Raw genomic sequence first — 18,021 nt, 5'->3', positions numbered from 1 at the left:
TCGCTGCGCCAAAATCATCTCTTCTCTTGTTGGTTGGATGTTTTACATAGAAGCACTTGTTTCGGTAATCAACTAAATGAGGTTTACCCTTTTCGTTTTTTTCTTTTTTGGGTTAATCTGAACCAGAGCTGAGTTGAGACAGCGTTACGGGATCACTGTTTCATTTCTAGCTACACACAGTGGACTCACCAGGTGGCAGGACCATATGAATGAGCCCAAACAGTCGGAGTATGTGATTGGTTCTTAATTTTTTTTAAATAATTAATATGCTAATCAAAATTTTATTGTTTTAGGCCTGATTTTAGTGAAACCAATAATCGAGCGATTGATGAGATTTGGTACAAACGGGCAGTCGAGTTGTACTATAACAACAAAAATAAGAAAAGTTCTGATGGAAATGGGAAAGATGATGCTTACAAGAGCAGCTACGTGTACTCGGTACCGTTCGATGCAGGAAACAGGAACGATACTTTGGTGACGGCTAGCAATGCAATCTTCCACACGGACGGTGGCAAGGAGACTCCGGTCGCAGTGGTTGGCTTCCAGTTCCATCACTCGGCCATGTATACTCTGTTCAAAACCACCACAAGCCAGTGTCTGCACAGTGATCATCAATGTGAAAAGACGTGCTTTACTGGTGACTTCCAGTGCTACGTAATCGATAACAACGGATTTGTTGTGATCAGCGAACAGCTACAGGAAACGGGGGCTTTCTTCGGTGAGGTGAAACCGGCGTTCATGCAAAGGCTGATCGACGATGGGATCTTCAAAAATGTCACCATCTACGACTATCAGGCGGTGTGCTTTGTGGCGAAGCACATCTTCAATATGGCCAGCATAATACAGACGGTTAGTTTGCCGTTGGTTTGTGGTAACATTTTCGGGACTAAACTAGTTTTCGTTTGTGTCGTTTACAGCCGCTGAAACTGATATGGTGGTTGATGACGAATGCTGTGTCGTATATTTTCTGGGTTATGTATCAGATGTTCCTCACAATTGTACAAGCTTATGATGAAGGTAAGATTCTTCTAAAAGAAACGTGCAAATGGAGGCGCATTGTTTTTGTCTGTTTTTGGATGCACATGCGCCTCCATTGATGTACGTTGAGCTACGAATAGCTTTAATCTTTTGAATTTTAGTAATATATGACAGCAGCGCGTACGATGTTGTTGCGGAAATGGGTGATCTCGAGGATCCCACAGCCGGACGCTACAAAGAGCCGGAGTTTAATAAGGTTTTGATTAACCGAACACGGCCGGAACCGTGCGACCATGTCATTACTTTATACGAGCTGAACAACGACATCGATCCAGCCGTGTACCGAAAGGATGCTCATCAGTGTGAGCGGTGAGTTGATCCTGTTCTTCCAACGGACACAATTTTAATCTATTTTTTTTTCAGACCATATGTCGTAGTGCCAATCCCCTCCAGTAACCTTATACTGCTAGTACTGGACACTCTGTGTCCGCTGCCAAGTCAGGTGCCACAGATAACAACGTGGCCAGTCGAACACGACTACAATGACACATTAGCTTGCCATAAAGCACGCAATGCGGAGCTTCCCCGGAGGCGTCCTCTAACCTGCATCAACAAGCATGCAAATGTATAGAACTATTTGCCTGTTTAACAAATAAAAATGCGCTTACTACAATTTTTTTACAGGAAAGTGTGATAGAACTCTGCGGACGAGGAACTCTTATCGGCTCAAACATGGCACTCCTGGCAGCCACGGTGCTGTTAGTACAGCTCTACATTAGCCGCGATTAAGATTTTGTACAGATACCAAGCACTAGCATAGACTAACGGGCAATGCCACCAAAATTCGTACCGCGGAATAATTCAACGAACAACATTTAATAGCTGTTTGATTCAAATTTCAATATGAAAATTGACAATTACAATGTAAATCGCATGACCGGTACGCCTGTTAGTCTGTACCAGTGCCACCCACACACAAAATAACGAAAACAAACAAAAAATAACAGCAGAAGAAACTTGAACCTATACTAGTATCTAAGTTTTGTATCACTTCTGAACGACGGAACCGACAAACGGTAGTATCGATAGAACTGAACGCAAAGGCTTTCGTCATGATTTCATATCGACATACTCAAAATTCATCCAGATTCGCTTACCAGCATTCCGCTTATTTTACATGCAATGCAATTTCTTGCATTCGCAAAACTTGCTCAACGCAATTATTCGAAACAAACCTAACTAGAGCACGCTTTCCAGAACTCTACTAAGAACCTACACCAAGTTTCAAAGGTTGCTTTGAATTTTGTTAGGAAAAATTTCTTAAAGAATAAAAAACACGAACTAAAAAAGTCAACGTTCATATTTAGTACAATTACCACCACGAGAATATTCAACTCAAATCTAGAACAATTTTGTTACCTAATGCCAAAAGATTTTATTAAACACATCTATTACAAACTATATTGCTATTAAGCGCATATAAAAGAGTTTCCAAATATATTAAAGTTTTGTTACAGTTCCCTATATAAACTCAATCCGATGGTTGGTTGATGTACAAACAAAAAAATGAGAAGAAAGTTAGCCAATCTAAAATAGATTCCACTTTTGTATTGTGTATTCGGTTGTTACACTTACAGTTTTACGGTTCATACACACACATATATCTGTTGAAACAAGTTTCAAACAACTTAGGGCTGTACCCATTAATGCACAACTGTTCACAATTTTCAATTTAGTACAATTTATTGTTACAGTTACTGCTTTCAAAGCTGAATATTAGACATTTAACGGTAGGACAACAAGTTAAAACCAGCAGAACCAGCTGTTGTTGAATAATGGCTAATCTGATTGCCATTATTCAGCAAAGCTGCTTGTTCATTTGAGAAAACTCGATGATATTTTTTTGGTTTCAATTCACGTAGAGGAGAAATTAAAATTTAAAAAAGAAACTACACCGTACTATAATTTAGTTTCTCTTGTATTCTTTAATTTTTGATCGATCGATACGCGCCAGCATAATTAGAAAGCGGGAAAGTTAAAAATGAAACTCAATACAAACAAACCAAGATAGCTTTGTTACTTAAAGCCATTTTGCAAACAATATAAATACATAGTGAACATTCTGTAGCATTAGATAAAAGAAAATCAGTCGCAAATTACAGTGTGGAGTCTCTTGAAGAAGCAGGTCGGGTAAATTCAAGCAAAATGTTCAAGAGACGAAACAAAGGCATACTTAAAACAAACTACAACAAATGAACTTTTCATTGAATTTTTGGTAATAAAAGTCTGTGATAAAATGAAGAAAAGGTGAGATCTGTTTGTGTTATTAATTACGAAACCATCCTTGTACTGGTCGGACTAGATTATATGATATGACTTAATCAGGTCCAGGCCGTGGTTTCCTTTGCTGTACGAAGAAGTCGTCTCCATTGCACTCGCTCCATGGCCGCAATTCGCCAGCCACATAGTCTGCGTAGGGTCCGCAGGTCGCCTTCCACTTGATCGATCCATCTTCCTCGCTGCGCGTCCCGCCGTCTCGTTTCAGTCGGATCGTTATTGAGAACTTTTTTAAACGGGCTGTCGTCCGACATCCTCACGACGTGCCCAGCCCATCGCAGGCGACCGATTTTTGCGGTGTGAGCGATAGGTGGTTCCCTAAGCAGCTGATGCAATTCATGGTTCGTTCGCATCCTCCACGTTCCGTCTTCCATCTGCACTCCGCCGTAGATGGTGCGCAACACCTTCCGTTCGAAAACACTAAGGGCGCGTTGGTCCTCAACGAGCATGGTCCATGCCTCATGGCCGTAATGAACTACCGGTCTAATCAGCGTCTTGTAGATTGTTAACTTCGTGCGGTGGCGAATTTTGTTCGATCGCAGCGTCCTACGGAGTCCAAAGTAGGCACGATTCCCTGCCATAATGCGTCTTTGTATTTCTCTGCTGGAGTCGTCTGCGGTAACCAGTGAGCCCAGATACACGAACTCTTCTACCACCTCACTTTCATCATCGTCTAAATGAATCCGGGGAGGGAGGGCAGCACTCACTTCTCTAGAACCTCTTCCTTTCGTGTATTTTGTTTTCGATACATTAATGACAAGCCTAACCCGTTTGGCTTCAGCTTTCAGTCCGATGTACGTTTCCGCAATCCTCTCAAAGGTACGTGTAATGACGTCAACGTCGTCAGCGAAACCAAGAAGCTAGACGGATTTCGTGAATACTATCCACGTCTATCCCCGCTTTTCTTATCGCACCCTCCAAAGCGATGTTGAACAGTAAACACGAAATCCCATCCCGTACCTTGCCGTAACCCTCTTCGGGATTCAAAGGGACTCGAGACTGCCCCTGATACTCGAACAACACACATTACTCGATCCATCGCCGCCTTGACCAATCGTGTTAGTTTATCCGGAAATCCGTGTAGTGCATAATCTGCCATAGCTGATCTCGATCGATCGTGTCATACCGTGCCGATTTGAAGTCGATGAATAAATGATGCATGGGCACGTTGTATTCGCGACATTTCCCGAACACTTGCCGCTTGCCGAAGCGCGAAATTCTGATCCGTGGTGGCACGGGCACCCATGCATCCCGCTTGATATTGTCCCACGAACTCCTTTGCAAATGGTGATAATCGATGACATAAAAGTTGGGAGAGTACCTTGTAGGCGCCGTTCAAAAGTGTGATTGCGTGGTAATTGCAACAATCCAACTTGTCACCCTTTTTGTGAGTCGGACACACGATGCCTTCCGTCTACTCCTCCGCTAGTAGCTCCTCCTCCCAAATCCTGACAATGACCCAATGCAGCGCTCTAGCCAGTGTGTCACCACCGTATTTCAGCAGCTCGCCGGGTAGCTTTTCAGCCCCAGCCGCTTTATTGTTCTTCAGTCGACAGATCTCTTCTGCTGGTGATGCCTTCTCCTGGAGGTCGGGGGCTGGTATTCTGTCGTCTTCTGCACGTGCTTCAAGATCTATTGCCATCTCGTCACCTTCATGTTCTGCTACATCACTGTTAAGATGCTCGTCATACTGCTTACACCTCTCGATCACCTCATGTTCGTTCGTGAGAAGATTACCGTCTGAGTCCCGACACATATCAGCCTGCGACACACAGCCTTTGCGCGAACGGTTTAACGCCTCGTAGAACTTCCGTTTATCGTTAGCATGGTACAGTTCTTCCATCGCCTCGCGATCTCGTTCTTCCAGTTGGCGCTTTTTCCTCCGGAAGACCGAGTTCCGTGCTTGTTTATGTCGCTCCACATTCGCCCTCGTACGATGTTGCAGCATTCTCGCACGTGCTACATTCTTCTCCTGCACTAATTGCTCGCATTCGCCGTCGAACCAATCGTTTTTTCGGTTCGGATTCATTGCACCTTATGCCGTTAGAGCAGTACTCCCGATGGCGGTCTTAATGCCTTTTCAACGATCTTCAATGAATACGGATTTACTTGAAAAAGATTCACGACATATTTTTTCTTCATAGACCATTCCGCAATTAGTTTTCACGCTGCGTTCCTGTATTGTATATTTTCGGCCAGTTCCGAGGCCGTCTCGGAGGATTTTCTCCACAGCTTGCTTGTCACGATAGCCAAAATGACGATGTCAAACATGAATACAATACTACAATCGGACCATCCTAGTGGATCCAGGACGTAGTCAGTGTTTCCGGTTTCTCTTCGTCGACAACATTTTTCACTCCTTCTCTCAAAAGCACTAGCACCATATGAAGCTTCCATAGCTCGTAGTATTAATCATTTAATTTTTCAACGTTTAGGCTTGCGTTTGTTGCCATGGTGCTAGCTGCTATGAGCGATGAGGAAAAAAGCCTACTTTGCAGACCAAAAGTTTTGGATTGATAGGGCATATAAGGCCAGCCTATGATTCGTCCGATATTTGTTCATACAGTCGCACGCTCCCCGCTGTGAACATTCTGGGCCGGCTCTTCTCGTCTATCACTCTTTGATTCGGCATCATGTCGTCCCCTCTATCAAAGCTCTCGCAATTATCTGATATCATAAACGTTACCTAAAAATAAAAAATAAGAAAACTTATCCAATTTAATTCTACTATGTGTATGTGACACATAGTAGAATTAAATTGGATAAGTTTTCTTATTTTCTATTTTTAGGTTTCGTATTCTACTAAGACGCTCCAAAAACATCAGTCAATCATAAACGTTCATCTACAGCCCCCTGTTCTTCTGAAGCAGGCTTCAGTATTTATCGGTCTTTTAGTGTGCTTCCCAGTATTAAAAAATGCGAAGTATTGCCCCTATTATGACTATTTGGACTACTGTGATAATCATTTAATGCAACGTACCGCATTTTCCACTGTTAATCTGACACTAGAGTGGCTTTTAGTTTGATCTACCAATGAGTTTGACTTCTTTTTCCTTCTTCCCCTTCTTTTTCACTTCATTTTCTTTGAGCGAAATCGTGTGCGAGATTCGACTGTGATAATCGTGTAAATCGGGGTAGTCTAAATAGGGGCAAATGTCGCAATAAAAATGCTACTGTTGGCAATGACAAATTTTACATGCCACAAACCGTTATCATTGGTCAACGAACGAGGGCTGTCTTCCAATAACAGAACGGAAAAGTATTCCCTTCCGATCTGCACTTTGCTTTGACGATGATCTAACAACACTTAGAGTCGAAGAGACTTGTACTGCATCCAGAATTCGTCTACACTGCACTCGGTCCTGAGCTGCTCATTGCCGGTTTTGTGATTGTCTCAACACTCGCAAGTCAGCTTAAATTTGGTCGATACCGGTGGGGTTCTTGAATAGAACAAATTTCGTAGTACAGTCGTCCGGCATCCTCGCGACATGACCGGTCCACCGTTGTTTCTCGACTTTCGAAATCTGTTAGCCAAAAGCCGTTAAGATGTAACAAAATTATAGCTGTGTAAAAATAATAAACCTTGCTACTTAGCAGCCAGCTCAAACTAGTAACTGTGTTCCCGGAATACGGGAAAGATTTGAAAGAAACCTAAAATAGAACATCAATGAAAGCATTCCTGTAATCTGTAATCTGTGGGGGTTTGACTAGCTGGACGCTGATGAGCGCATTATTTCTACATTAGGCCCGAGGGGTAATGTTATATTGGGGCCTCCGAAAGTCATTTCTGCCTGCCGAGACAGCCTACGACAGCATATAAAACGCAGTAGCGATTTGACTCTGCAGGTTCCAAGATCAGACAACGTCAAGTTTTGGTCATATAGTCATGTATCAGTCTAGTTATCAATGTTATATAAAATGGTACGTTTGAAGCTAAGAAATAAAGATATACGTTTTTCATACCTGTTGTTCGGGTGCTCATACTCCATTTCTCTTACCCTTTTATGATGAATTTTACCTCAATTCAACAGGAGTTCCCATTCTCATTAGAGCCGTGCCTTCATCAAGTGTACCCATCTTCGCCTTGCTTTAGTGGTGGTTTCCCAAGCGAAGTCAGATCCTCTAGTAACATCTTGATCCAATGTAGGTAGTGTCCTGAGCCATTCTGTTGCAACTATCCTTGTTTCGGTGATCGTCTTAGTTTCTTTCCCTGGCGTGCAAGGCGTTGGATGGCATGTGTGTTCTGTGTAATTCTCTTCGTTATTTCTATTTTCTGGAGCACCTCTTCATCCGAAATTCAATGAAAGCATTCCTGTATCCAAATCTAATGTTATAACCGTTGAGAAGCGATGAAGAAGCTATGTAAAAGCTGTATTCTTTCCACCAGCCCGCTATAAATCGGACCATATGGGCAAAATTAAAAACTCATCCCAAGGAACAATTTGGGTTTTATTACACTCTTATGATGGCATTTAAGGCCATAATTGGTCATGAAAACCGTCATAAGAGTGCAATAAAACTCACATTGTTGGTTGGGATATGTGCGGTCTTTTCTTAGTTGATCAAAAAAAATCCAGAAAGTCTCAGCATTTTACTTTTGCTAGAAAAAACATGGGGTTTAATCGGTTGAGAATTTTGAGGCCTTCATTCTATCTCCTCTATTCCTTCTATCTCCTCAGAAAACTCTAAGGGAAATCGCTTATTTTAAATTTTTTTATAGAAATGCAAACAAATTTTCTCAGCAAAACTATCACCCAAAAAGCAGGAAAGATTCTGTTATACCTTATGGAAAATTTAAATTTAAAATTTGGTATAGCAGACCGATTTTCACGAGTAAATTTCAAACTTCTACGATAACAATAGTGAAACTTAAATTCATCGCTCGTTGATATTATCACATACAATATGCAATTCGTCGGTTCTTCTATGTATCACTTTTATTCCTCAGTACAGTATGGAGCTGTGTGTGTAGATTCTTTGTGTGAATGTAATCAAAAGCAAAGGTGCCGAGGTAATAAACTAGCGCAATGCATGTACAATACACTGTAAGGATAGGAAGGAAAGGTAAAAATTAACTACAGCTATTTTCAATCAATTGATTACACTAAAACACGCGGTACTTAGCTTACACTCAGTTGCTGTTTGACGTTTTATTTTTGTTCTTTGTTATAGTGATAAAACAGATCATGGAAGATACACCTGCTCATTCTGGACACTCGACTGCAAAAAAGTCATGCCTTTAAATATTTTTTTTATTACCACAGCAATAAAAGTAGGTACTAAACATCTATAAAAACCAAAACAAGTATTTTTCATAAGCTGGCCGAACAATGCTTGAAGCAAAATAAACAATAGTAGATAGTAGCCAAAGAATAAATTTTAGAAAAAAACTGCAAGGCGCGTAAATAGTTTTATAATCTTTTTTTGAATATGCGAATATGTACAAAACTAAACAAATCATCCGGACTTCCTTTGCCTATCAAAACTAGTGGGTTTGTAAATGGTTTGCTCTACTATAACTAAAACATTTAAACTTAAAACTAGGATAAACGGTTTTAAAATAATAACTACCTATTAATACTATTTAGCTGTTAATCCAACTCATTCATCTCCTGTCTGAAATGCTCACTAGTGCTTTTTTAGATTCTTTCTTTTTTAAATACGCTATAGGTAGTACAGGAACAGATTTCCTCTGCCGTACCAGGACGTCTCTACTGAAGTTGCACATAGTTCGCTTTTTTCACTAAATAATTGTTCTGTTTTCGCACAATGAACACCTCTTTCTACTAGCCTAAGCGTCAGAGCTAGAACGGAATACGGTACAATGCTTTTGTTCATATTGTTTTCAGGAGGGAGGGGCGGGGGAGGGGGGTAGGGTGGCGTGGATGTAAAGGTTAGTGTTACCATTCCTATTATTTGGATGCTCGTGTCACCACGTTGCGATTACGGGTTTCTTTACGCCGCGTAATCATTATCGTACTCATCGTATTTGCTAAGCAAGCGTTTCCATTCATATAATCGCTGTTAACGTAAAATAATTCATAAGTCTACTTGGCTGTGAAGGCTGGAAATAAACTACATACACAATATGAACCAAATCTAAACATGGAAAGGACTATCTTGCACTATAACTCCCTAGAGCCTGTAGTATCAATATTCTTTGATATATACGAGCGTGTGAGAATGTTTTTTTTTCTTAATTTTTTCATAATCTTTACCTGTGTACTTCACAATAGAGGATGCTTAATTACGTGTTGAGTCACTTTGTTAATGCCCTGCCCCAGAGTCCGAGCGGGTTGTTAAGTTATAATTACGTAGTTAAATATATCTGCACTATTTCTCTTTCTATATGTTAGGTTCGCCAACTGCACTCGGTTTTCTTAGTAAAAGCTGTGTGGTAAAGATTAGTATAGCAAGAGATGTCGGGGAAATTCGGAACGAAAGTTTAACGAGCTTATTTCTTCGTCGGAGTACCACGCTGCGTGAGACTTTCGAACCGTCTGAAGGTGTAATTGATAAAGACCCAATCTTTGAGTACCTCTCCTTCCGGTGTTGGATGAGCGGCTGATGAAAAAGGAGAGAGAAAATCTTTTTTTCATCAGTTCATAACATTTTATACTTTGTTACTTACGTATTTCCAGAGCAACGTCGGGGAAGTCATCGAAGTTAGAAGTATCGTCGATTGAACGAACTTCTACCGGAATAGCAGCCGGTCTTTCTCGAATGTGCTCCCAGTCGACTCCGCGGAAGAACGAAACCAATTTCAAATCTTCAATACCACGTTGTGAACCCAATCTGAAAAACAAATCGCTATAACAATTGCCGCTGATGGAAAAGCAAAGAATCAACTTACCGACGCTCGGCTTCACAGCAAAATTTGACGATCGTGTCCCGCGCTTCCTCCGAGATTGGTGTCTCCGGTGGAAAGATTAGTGTCTCACGCCAGTTCATCACTTTCCGATATGTGTCTTGTGGATTATCCGAACAAAATGGTGGATAGCCCATTAGCATTTCATACATAATAACCCCGAGGGACCACCAATCGCAAGCAGGTCCGTAGCCGGTTTGTAAAAATACTTCCGGTGCGATATAGTCCGGTGTACCAACGGTGCTATAGGCCAATGCTCGGCGATTCCTTTTCCAACTTTCTGCCCTTCTTTTCGAATCCATCGGACTGGCACAGGTCCCGATGAAGTCCGACGGTTTCGCTTGCGACAGATCGCGGTAGAAATCCGTTCTATGAGACTTTTTCAATCCAGTACAGAGGCCGAAGTCGGACAATTTCAAGTGACCGCGAGCATCCAGAAGTAAATTGTCTGGCTTTATATCTCGATGTATGAAACCCAGCCGATGGATAGAGTCGATAGCAAGGGCCGTTTCAGCGATATAGAACTGAGTACACTCTTCCGAAAGCGTATCTTTCTTCATAAGCAGAGTCATCATGTCGCCACCCGGTAGGAACTCCATAATCAAGTACAAATTGACCGAATCCTAAAATCAGTAGATTGTAGCATAACACCCCAAAAGCTTACTTTCAAATCAATTAACCTGAAAACTATAGTACATCTTTACAACCCATTGATGGTCGGCTTCGACCAGTACATCGCGTTCGGCTCTAACGTGTGCCACCTGCTCCTTCTCCAACATGTCCGCTTTCCGAAGCACTTTCATGGCATATACATGCCCCGTGTCCTTTTTCTGTACCAATCGCACCTCACCAAAGGCCCCCCGACCGATGACCTTCAGTGCCTCAAAGTCTTCCACCCCTAGTCGGGATCGTTTTAGTCGCAGGAATTCCGTTTCCTTTTGAGCGTGCTGCATCCGTTTCTCCTGCCGCTGGGATTCCGATAGGGCCTCGTCTTTCAGGGAGGCTTCCAGCTTGGCCTGACGCTGTTTGCGCTCGCCATGCTGGGTTATCAGATTGCTGTAGTAGTTTTCCAGCGTCACTTTCGCCTTGGTCGCTTTGTCCAACGTGTGATCACTGAAGCGGATCGTGTTGTCCGTGGCTGTCATTTTCGCTGCGCTTTTTGGTCGCTTTTTTTCCTATCCGCGAGAGGTGTTTAAAATTCTTGGATTGCCTGAAGAAACACACGGAGAATTGATAAATTTAGACAGTCCCTAGGTTACGGTAGGAACGGATTATAGGATTCTGGGAATTCATTATTAATGCAAATTAATTAAAAACTATCCTAGTTTTTCAATATTAATGAAACCTACTGCTTTGTTAAAAAACCCAGATATATGTCTATAAATATCCAGACTTTCAGAAATATCTAATTTCCAATAGTTATTGATTTTGCGAGGGAAATTTGTACAGTTCTATTTAAAAATGTGTAGGTATGTCCTTTAGACATAAAATAATAAGGCCTTTACAAATATTTTAAAAAGTTTTTGTCCCTCCGGTATTGGGCCACTGGGGGGGGGAAGGGCGGGTGACAATAACTTAGAAAATGATTTGCAAAGACCTAAATTGAATCATAATTGAATTATATTTTTTTGCTTTCTTTGCTTGCGAAATATGTTCTTTGAGACTATTTTCAAAACTTCTCTTGCGTTGAGCAGTTTCAATCCTATCACAAAAGAACATCGTCGGCGAAAAAGCGGTCAGGTTAAAAGATTTTTGCATTGGAATTATCACTCCCGCTGGCTTTCCCTATTTCAATTGAAAGGTTTTACTCCACAGTTGAGCTGTACCAATGAATTAAATTGAATAAAAAAAGGATATTTGCAACAATCGATATGAAATTCTTCTACCAGTCGATTCGCATGGAATAAAAAACTGTATTTCAATTGAGAAATAGTGAAAATCGATAATAAATATTTGTGTATGTGTATCGTTCTTGCAGAATAACCAACGCGGAAAAGGTTAGGCAACTGGCAGTCCTGGTAATCGCAATACAGTGGTATTGATGATTCGGTTCCAGAAACCTCAGCGTACCGGTTCGTAGAAAGCATAGATTTCTGAATGATGACATATTCAGCCTGAGTTGTTGATAAGGCAACGGGTGGTTTTCTCCAACGATTCCACGCTATCACTCTTACAGTATGGATATGGACAAATACGTATCCTGTTACAGACCCTCTGATTTCCGCATTATTTCTCCAGTCTGTATCGCTAAAGCTTCTGAATTCGGCCAGGACCCGGCTTTTGATCTTGTACCATTCGCTCAGCTTCCTCGGCAAATATCGGATACATCTTCTAGGTAATTCGGGTCGAATGGTGTTTACACGGACTTACAGTTGGTCATGCCGAACTACTGCAGCTTTATTCACGTAACGCTCCTGCTCCAGCATAATCTTCCCCTTCGTGCGAGTTACACGGATGCCGATTAGCTTCGTAACGCCGAGATCTTCCACTAAGAATGTCGCCTTCAGTTGTTTCTTGACCATCGCGACCAGTTGTTTGTCGTTCGAAAATACATATCAGAAGATCGTCAACAGAAAACCGCAATTACAATATCTTCGCGTTGTCAACCAGGATATATACACAGGAATTCTTAGGTATCTTAGTCAGCTAGGTCACGTTGAAGAAATGCAATCACTGTATCCAGCTGAGTCACCCCCGAATTCAGCTCGGCCGCCACCGATTTCATATAACGGACGGTCGCATACCGCACCACAGGCGCGTAGGTTTACTGGTAGTCCACACCTTTCACCTAGTTGTGCCCTTAATGACAAAATGGGCTTTTTATCTCTCCAGGGACCCGTCTACCTTCATTTAAATCTTGTAGACCTACTTCGACTTGAGCGCGTTCCTCCCTAGCGATAGGTATGTGAGCTCCCACGTTTCGTTGTCACTCAAGAATTTGATTTCTACTGGCATGGGCTCTCGCCACAAGGTACTGTCGTCGTGTCGCATCGCCTCGTGGTACGTAGCAGGCTCGCTTTTCGTGTGCACTTGAGACGCGACAGTCTTTTGAGATGCTGTACCGAAACTCTTTTTAACATCAAGGTATTTGCCTGTAATCCAGCGCTACCGTACACTGCGCCAAACTGTTTCAAGCTAGTATTCTGGTTGTGGATGAGTTAAGATGAAGAGTTGAACCTAGTTAAGATGTTTCTCTGGCTCAGCACCATGCTCAGCAATATCATCTCCCGCAGGGTTCCAACGATTACTCCAGCATTGGATTTGGAATCTCATTTCTTCCTTCACACTTTTGGAACATGCAACTGTGACGGATCATGCCTTTTTCCGATGAACTTTTCTTCAACAACTGCCTCAGCCCAAACACTCATCGAATGAAAGACATCGTACCCGCTCAACAATTGCACAGTTCATATGCACAAGCTAAACATCAATCGCTTTCACAACGATCAGACTGCTTCGCAACATAAGATTGAACATCTTTAAAGCAATCCAGCACTTCTGTTTTCATCCGCAGGAAGTACACGAAACATATCCTACTGCAATCATCAATGATTTATACTTTTCAGACGCAGCTTGTACAGACCGCCGTGTTGCTCACCAATAGTACTCACATCGGCCGGCCGGATTGATCTATTCACACCTGTCGAGTCCTTCAATAAGATAACTCGATGATCAATTCCGTAAGTCTTCGACCTAGCCATAATTTATTAATAGATTTGCTTCGTCTATCAGCTTCTACTTCCAGGTCACCATTAAACACACGGACACCAACTACGGTTCTCCAGCTCTACAAGATCACAACTCATATGGTCGGTGTACGGTGTTAAATCAGACCGAACCAAATGACAGAATTCTGATTTCGAAAATAACGCGTTCAAAGCTGCTCTGTATGGTTTACAGCTATTATTCGTTCGAAAACATCTCATAACTTTGGCTGTTTGCTACATTTATGTAATCTGATTAGAGTAAAATGTAGCTTAGAAAATTCGTGATCGATGGCTGTCATTAATTTCTTTTTTTAAGTTTTGCGATCTGGTCCGATCTGATTTAATACCAATATATCATATGTGACATACGGGACGAAAATCCAATCTTCCTCAGTTCGTCACCGCAAATGCCGAGTGCGTATGCAATTTCTTCCTACCCTTTTGTGGTTCCTTAGAAACTTCCGGTTCCTTTTTGCATTTGAACGCCTAGTGTCGGACTTGCTTACATCGGTAACATTTCACCTTGGACTTGTCCAACTTCACGTTCACGGCCCTCTTGTTCTGACCATAGAACGGCCGTTTAACATCACATCCTAACGACTTATCTTGCCACTTGACATCCTGGAGGGCCTTCGCTTTAACAGTATCCGCCTTCAGTTTGATCCCGGACGCTTAAACCCATGATCATGCGATCGTTAACCGCCTAGTTAGCTTCGAGGTACGAAGCTGGTCTAACAAGGCAGTTCAAATCTCGGGAATCTCGGTACTTCAGTAGGACCGTTGCACTAGCCCTGTAGTTGACCTGCACTCTAACAGCCAGCTGCAAAGGCTGTCGATAAAGAAGGGTCAAGTCTTAGGAAAACGTTTAAGCCCAATGCTTTGCTTTTTGATCATGCGATCATACGTCTTCGGTGGTCCCATCAAAAGGATACTGGACATCTAACGGTCATTAATTTCGAATTCAATTGCAGCCAACTCGTGTCGAGTGGTAATGGGAAGATGAACGTAGACTTCGACTAATTCACACTCCACAAGTTTGACTGATGATACCTTCAGGAATACCTGGTTCTACTTCATATGGTTCTGAACTGGTTGTTTCCAACGGTTTTAGATGGTTCCGTAACCTTAGTCCTAACTGAAGTCCAAATCCATGTTCAGATATAAGAACAGGTTCAGATCCCAATTCCAAGTTCATATCTGAGTGCAAGTTCCGGTGCAACAGTCTATCATAGTGCTACGTGAGCCATACGGTCGTGTCTAGAACACAACCTTTATGGTTTTAACGTAGGAGTACGTCTTACGGCCAGCTATGGAAGGTGGTGCTATTCCAAAAACTGAAGAAGTGCGAGCGTCACGAATAAAAAATAAAGAATTTGAGCGCATATAACCCAACGGTTTTTTGACCGATTTTCAATATTTTTAATGATTTGGAATATTGAAAATTGTTTACGCAACACTTAAGAACACACAAAATTTGCCACTCGAATCATATAAAAAACTTTTGTTAAAAACACTAATTTATTTCATATTTTTGGTCGCAGCAAATTCAGGGCTTATTATTTGAATTGCATGATTATCTATCTTTTAATCTACAGCGTAAATAGACCATTGGTAAGACGCACCGATAAGCTCATTCTACCTGATCCAAAACTAAATAAATAATACAAGACAGGCAGTAACCTTGATAAGAGAAATATTAATTGTGCACCTTACTCGACCTTTAATTTCTGTCTAAATTATCATTATGCTCTATTTCGTACAAAACCCATGTTCTTTTTACATTATAATAGTAAACGTACTGCGAATAAACCCTGCAGTGCACTAATTGTTTGCGGAGCGCAACATGCCCGTTTTTCTTCCGAGAAGCTCCATATACGCTACTCAATCAATCAGATTTACTCACCACACACAGTTTAGAGCTAGCCCCAAAGTACTCAAAGGTAAATAACGAAGGAAAAAACAACAACGATTTTCTGTTTTTCTCTGCGCTTCACCTTGTCCCACCTTTGCGTAATTCGCCTTTCTGTTGTTTGTGCTCCAACGATTTTTCCTCTGTGTTTGATCGACTGATGCCTTCGCCACCGTCACCGTCGGCTGATGATGATCCAGATGACTCTGCAGAGTTTATGTTTCGCTGGTCGTCGTCAGCCTACTTTTGCCCAGTACGGCTGCCAGTCGCGCAATTACACTGACTGACTGATGCTCAACGCAATGACGATATCAGTTTCGCAATCGCTAGATAAATAGAACACAGCGTTCCTTTCGCGTTTTACTGCAACCAATTCATTTAAGATTTCATTAATAGTCCTTTCGCAATCGCCGATAATTGATCGACGCGTGTTCTATTTTTATCGGATTGACCAATTCTGCACTAAACTTCCACGACGTCTATCCGTCTTCGTCACACGGTACGGTTCTACAATGAATGACGTGATTTTCAACGAAAATATTTTCTGTTCCTTCCTCGGCTCGTTCCGCCAACACTTAGTGCAACGTTGTTGCACAATGGTTTTCCTCGGAATGGTAGCGTTTTCCGCACCTACTTTTACCACGAAAAAAGTGAAACGCTAATGCAGTGACTAAAAATTGGGAACACCACTGTCAACAGAAATTCTACGTTTCTCCGCCACCTCCTCGAGCACTTTTTTGTTTTTATATAATCACTTTTCGTGTGCCACTGCGTTCAAATAAATCATATTCACGGAATCAATCCGATACCTACTTTCATTCGTGCTATATCAAGAGTTTTCAAATTTCACCATGAGATCAGAAATGTCTGAGAAAACACGATTATCTAACGGGATCTAGTGGGTACTGCTGCACCAGAGAAAGTGTTGTTACTGACGTATTGAAGTCCACTAATTTTTTTTTCAATGTATCAATGGTGATAGATACTAAACCTGCAGCACTATCTGCCGAACGCAAATATTCTGGTATAAGCGAAGAACCAATAAATGCACGCAAAATAACACTACACGGAGAACACGACGACTAAGGCAAGCCGAGGACAGATTTTCTTTATTTTCTGCGAGCTGGATACACAATGCAACTTGACACGGTGCAAAGAAAAAAATGACGTCTGCGTAAAATCAGTCTCACCATCAATCAGCGCTAAAATGACAGCAGCGGTAGTTGGAGGAAACTGTAGCAAAAAGGACTTTTCGGCTATAGTCATTTTCAACAACGTGTGCACACGGATTTCGTGGCATATGCAGAACAGACGTCCCAATTAAATAAAGAAATATCCCGCATATAGGAAAAATTCGGATGCCCGGCAGAAATCGAACAGAATCAATATGGCGCCGGCAAAATTTGACATTCAGAACCGGTTCGTCTTCTTTGTTTTTCGCTCGCTTTAATGTATGTCAAAAATGACATTTTAAAACGGGAGATACGTGCTTCACACGATGCTGCCTAATGTTGCAGTTCTGCAGTGCAGGTAAGAAAATATTATTCAACCTGTTTCTTCGGGATTTAGTTTCTGTTTTTAAAGCCTCACGAAACATTTTAAATGGTCGATTCCAATAACGTGCGTGCTCTGTGCATTCTTTTTGTTTTCAGACCAAAGATCTCGCTCATCTGGTTTCAGCTTCTGAAATGCACCGAAAACTAACAAAAATAAGCTGAACGTAAGAATGAACAATAAAGTAGTGTAAAATGCGCAAATGTATGTGTATTTATTTTTGATGACAGCTTTTTTAATCAAAAACTTACGCAAAAAACACAAACCGGTTCAATCGGTTTCGGTATCGGTTCTGTTCGAAATGGCTGACAGAAATCGAACAGAAATCTGGCAGACAAAACCGTTAGGCGAAATTTCTGCCAGAATCGGTTGTTGCATTTCTGCTAGTTTTCACGGGTGACGGCGGCCAGAAATCCGGCACAATGCCTGGCAGAAAAAGTTTTTCGCTGCCAGATTTTTGTTCGATTTCTGCCGGACGCGCCTAAGCGGGATAGAGTCACCCCATCGACATCTCTATATCGAGCTGCAGTGAACGTCAGCGACAGCATGTCCTGGGCTCAAAATTTGACAGCGGGCCCAAATCAGACTGCTGGCAGTTGAGTGAAACGCAGTGCTGACATGCTATCTCATTTTCGCACACACGAGATGTTGGCAGCGAAAACATGGTT

General features: G+C 41.8%; 2 protein-coding genes across 4 annotated transcripts in view; one reads left to right on the top strand and one right to left on the bottom strand.

Moving 5' to 3' along the window:
• The window catches only part of LOC128736507 (voltage-dependent calcium channel subunit alpha-2/delta-3), a 33,579-nt gene extending 31,812 nt beyond the window's left edge, over positions 1-1,767 (top strand). The window contains exons 19-24 of the mRNA XM_053830992.1: positions 127-228; positions 294-849; positions 918-1,017; positions 1,140-1,347; positions 1,402-1,603; positions 1,663-1,767. Coding sequence (XP_053686967.1) covers positions 127-228; positions 294-849; positions 918-1,017; positions 1,140-1,347; positions 1,402-1,603; positions 1,663-1,767 — 1,273 coding nt within the window. The remainder of the gene's footprint in view (positions 1-126; positions 229-293; positions 850-917; positions 1,018-1,139; positions 1,348-1,401; positions 1,604-1,662) is intronic.
• Positions 1,768-8,242: 6,475 nt separating this feature from the next.
• On the bottom strand, positions 8,243-16,896 carry LOC128738733 (serine/threonine-protein kinase tricornered). Of its 3 annotated transcripts, none has more exons than XM_053834073.1 (5): positions 15,794-16,896; positions 10,864-11,393; positions 10,169-10,806; positions 9,947-10,110; positions 8,243-9,879 (listed from the first exon to the last, which is right to left on the bottom strand). In XM_053834073.1, exons 2-5 carry the CDS (start codon positions 11,326-11,328, stop codon positions 9,770-9,772), a joined length of 1,377 nt encoding a protein of 458 aa, XP_053690048.1. In that variant the 5' UTR covers positions 11,329-11,393; positions 15,794-16,896; the 3' UTR covers positions 8,243-9,769. The 3 variants fall into 3 exon arrangements, with proteins under 3 accessions (XP_053690048.1, XP_053690049.1, XP_053690050.1); XM_053834074.1 differs by having other exon boundaries at positions 15,895-16,896; XM_053834075.1 differs by having other exon boundaries at positions 16,613-16,896.
• Positions 16,897-18,021: the final 1,125 nt, after the last annotated feature.

Source organism: Sabethes cyaneus, chromosome 2, assembly GCF_943734655.1.
Source record: "Sabethes cyaneus chromosome 2, idSabCyanKW18_F2, whole genome shotgun sequence".
Classification (NCBI taxonomy): domain Eukaryota; kingdom Metazoa; phylum Arthropoda; class Insecta; order Diptera; family Culicidae; genus Sabethes; species Sabethes cyaneus.
The sequence above is the reverse complement of the archived record's forward strand: the minus strand, read 5'-3'. Positions and strand labels throughout refer to the sequence as shown.

Bases quoted from the DNA above. Each gene is read 5' to 3' on its own strand.
- LOC128738733 (XM_053834073.1), bottom strand. From the start codon at position 11,328: ATGACAGCCACGGACAACACGATCCGCTTCAGTGATCACACGTTGGAC. The intron at 10,807-10,863 runs GTTAATTGATTT...TACTGATTTTAG, and splicing joins AGATGTACTATAGTTTTCAG to GATTCGGTCAATTTGTACTT. The intron at 10,111-10,168 runs GTAAGTTGATTC...TTTGTTTTTCAG, and splicing joins TGCTGTGAAGCCGAGCGTCG to ATTGGGTTCACAACGTGGTA.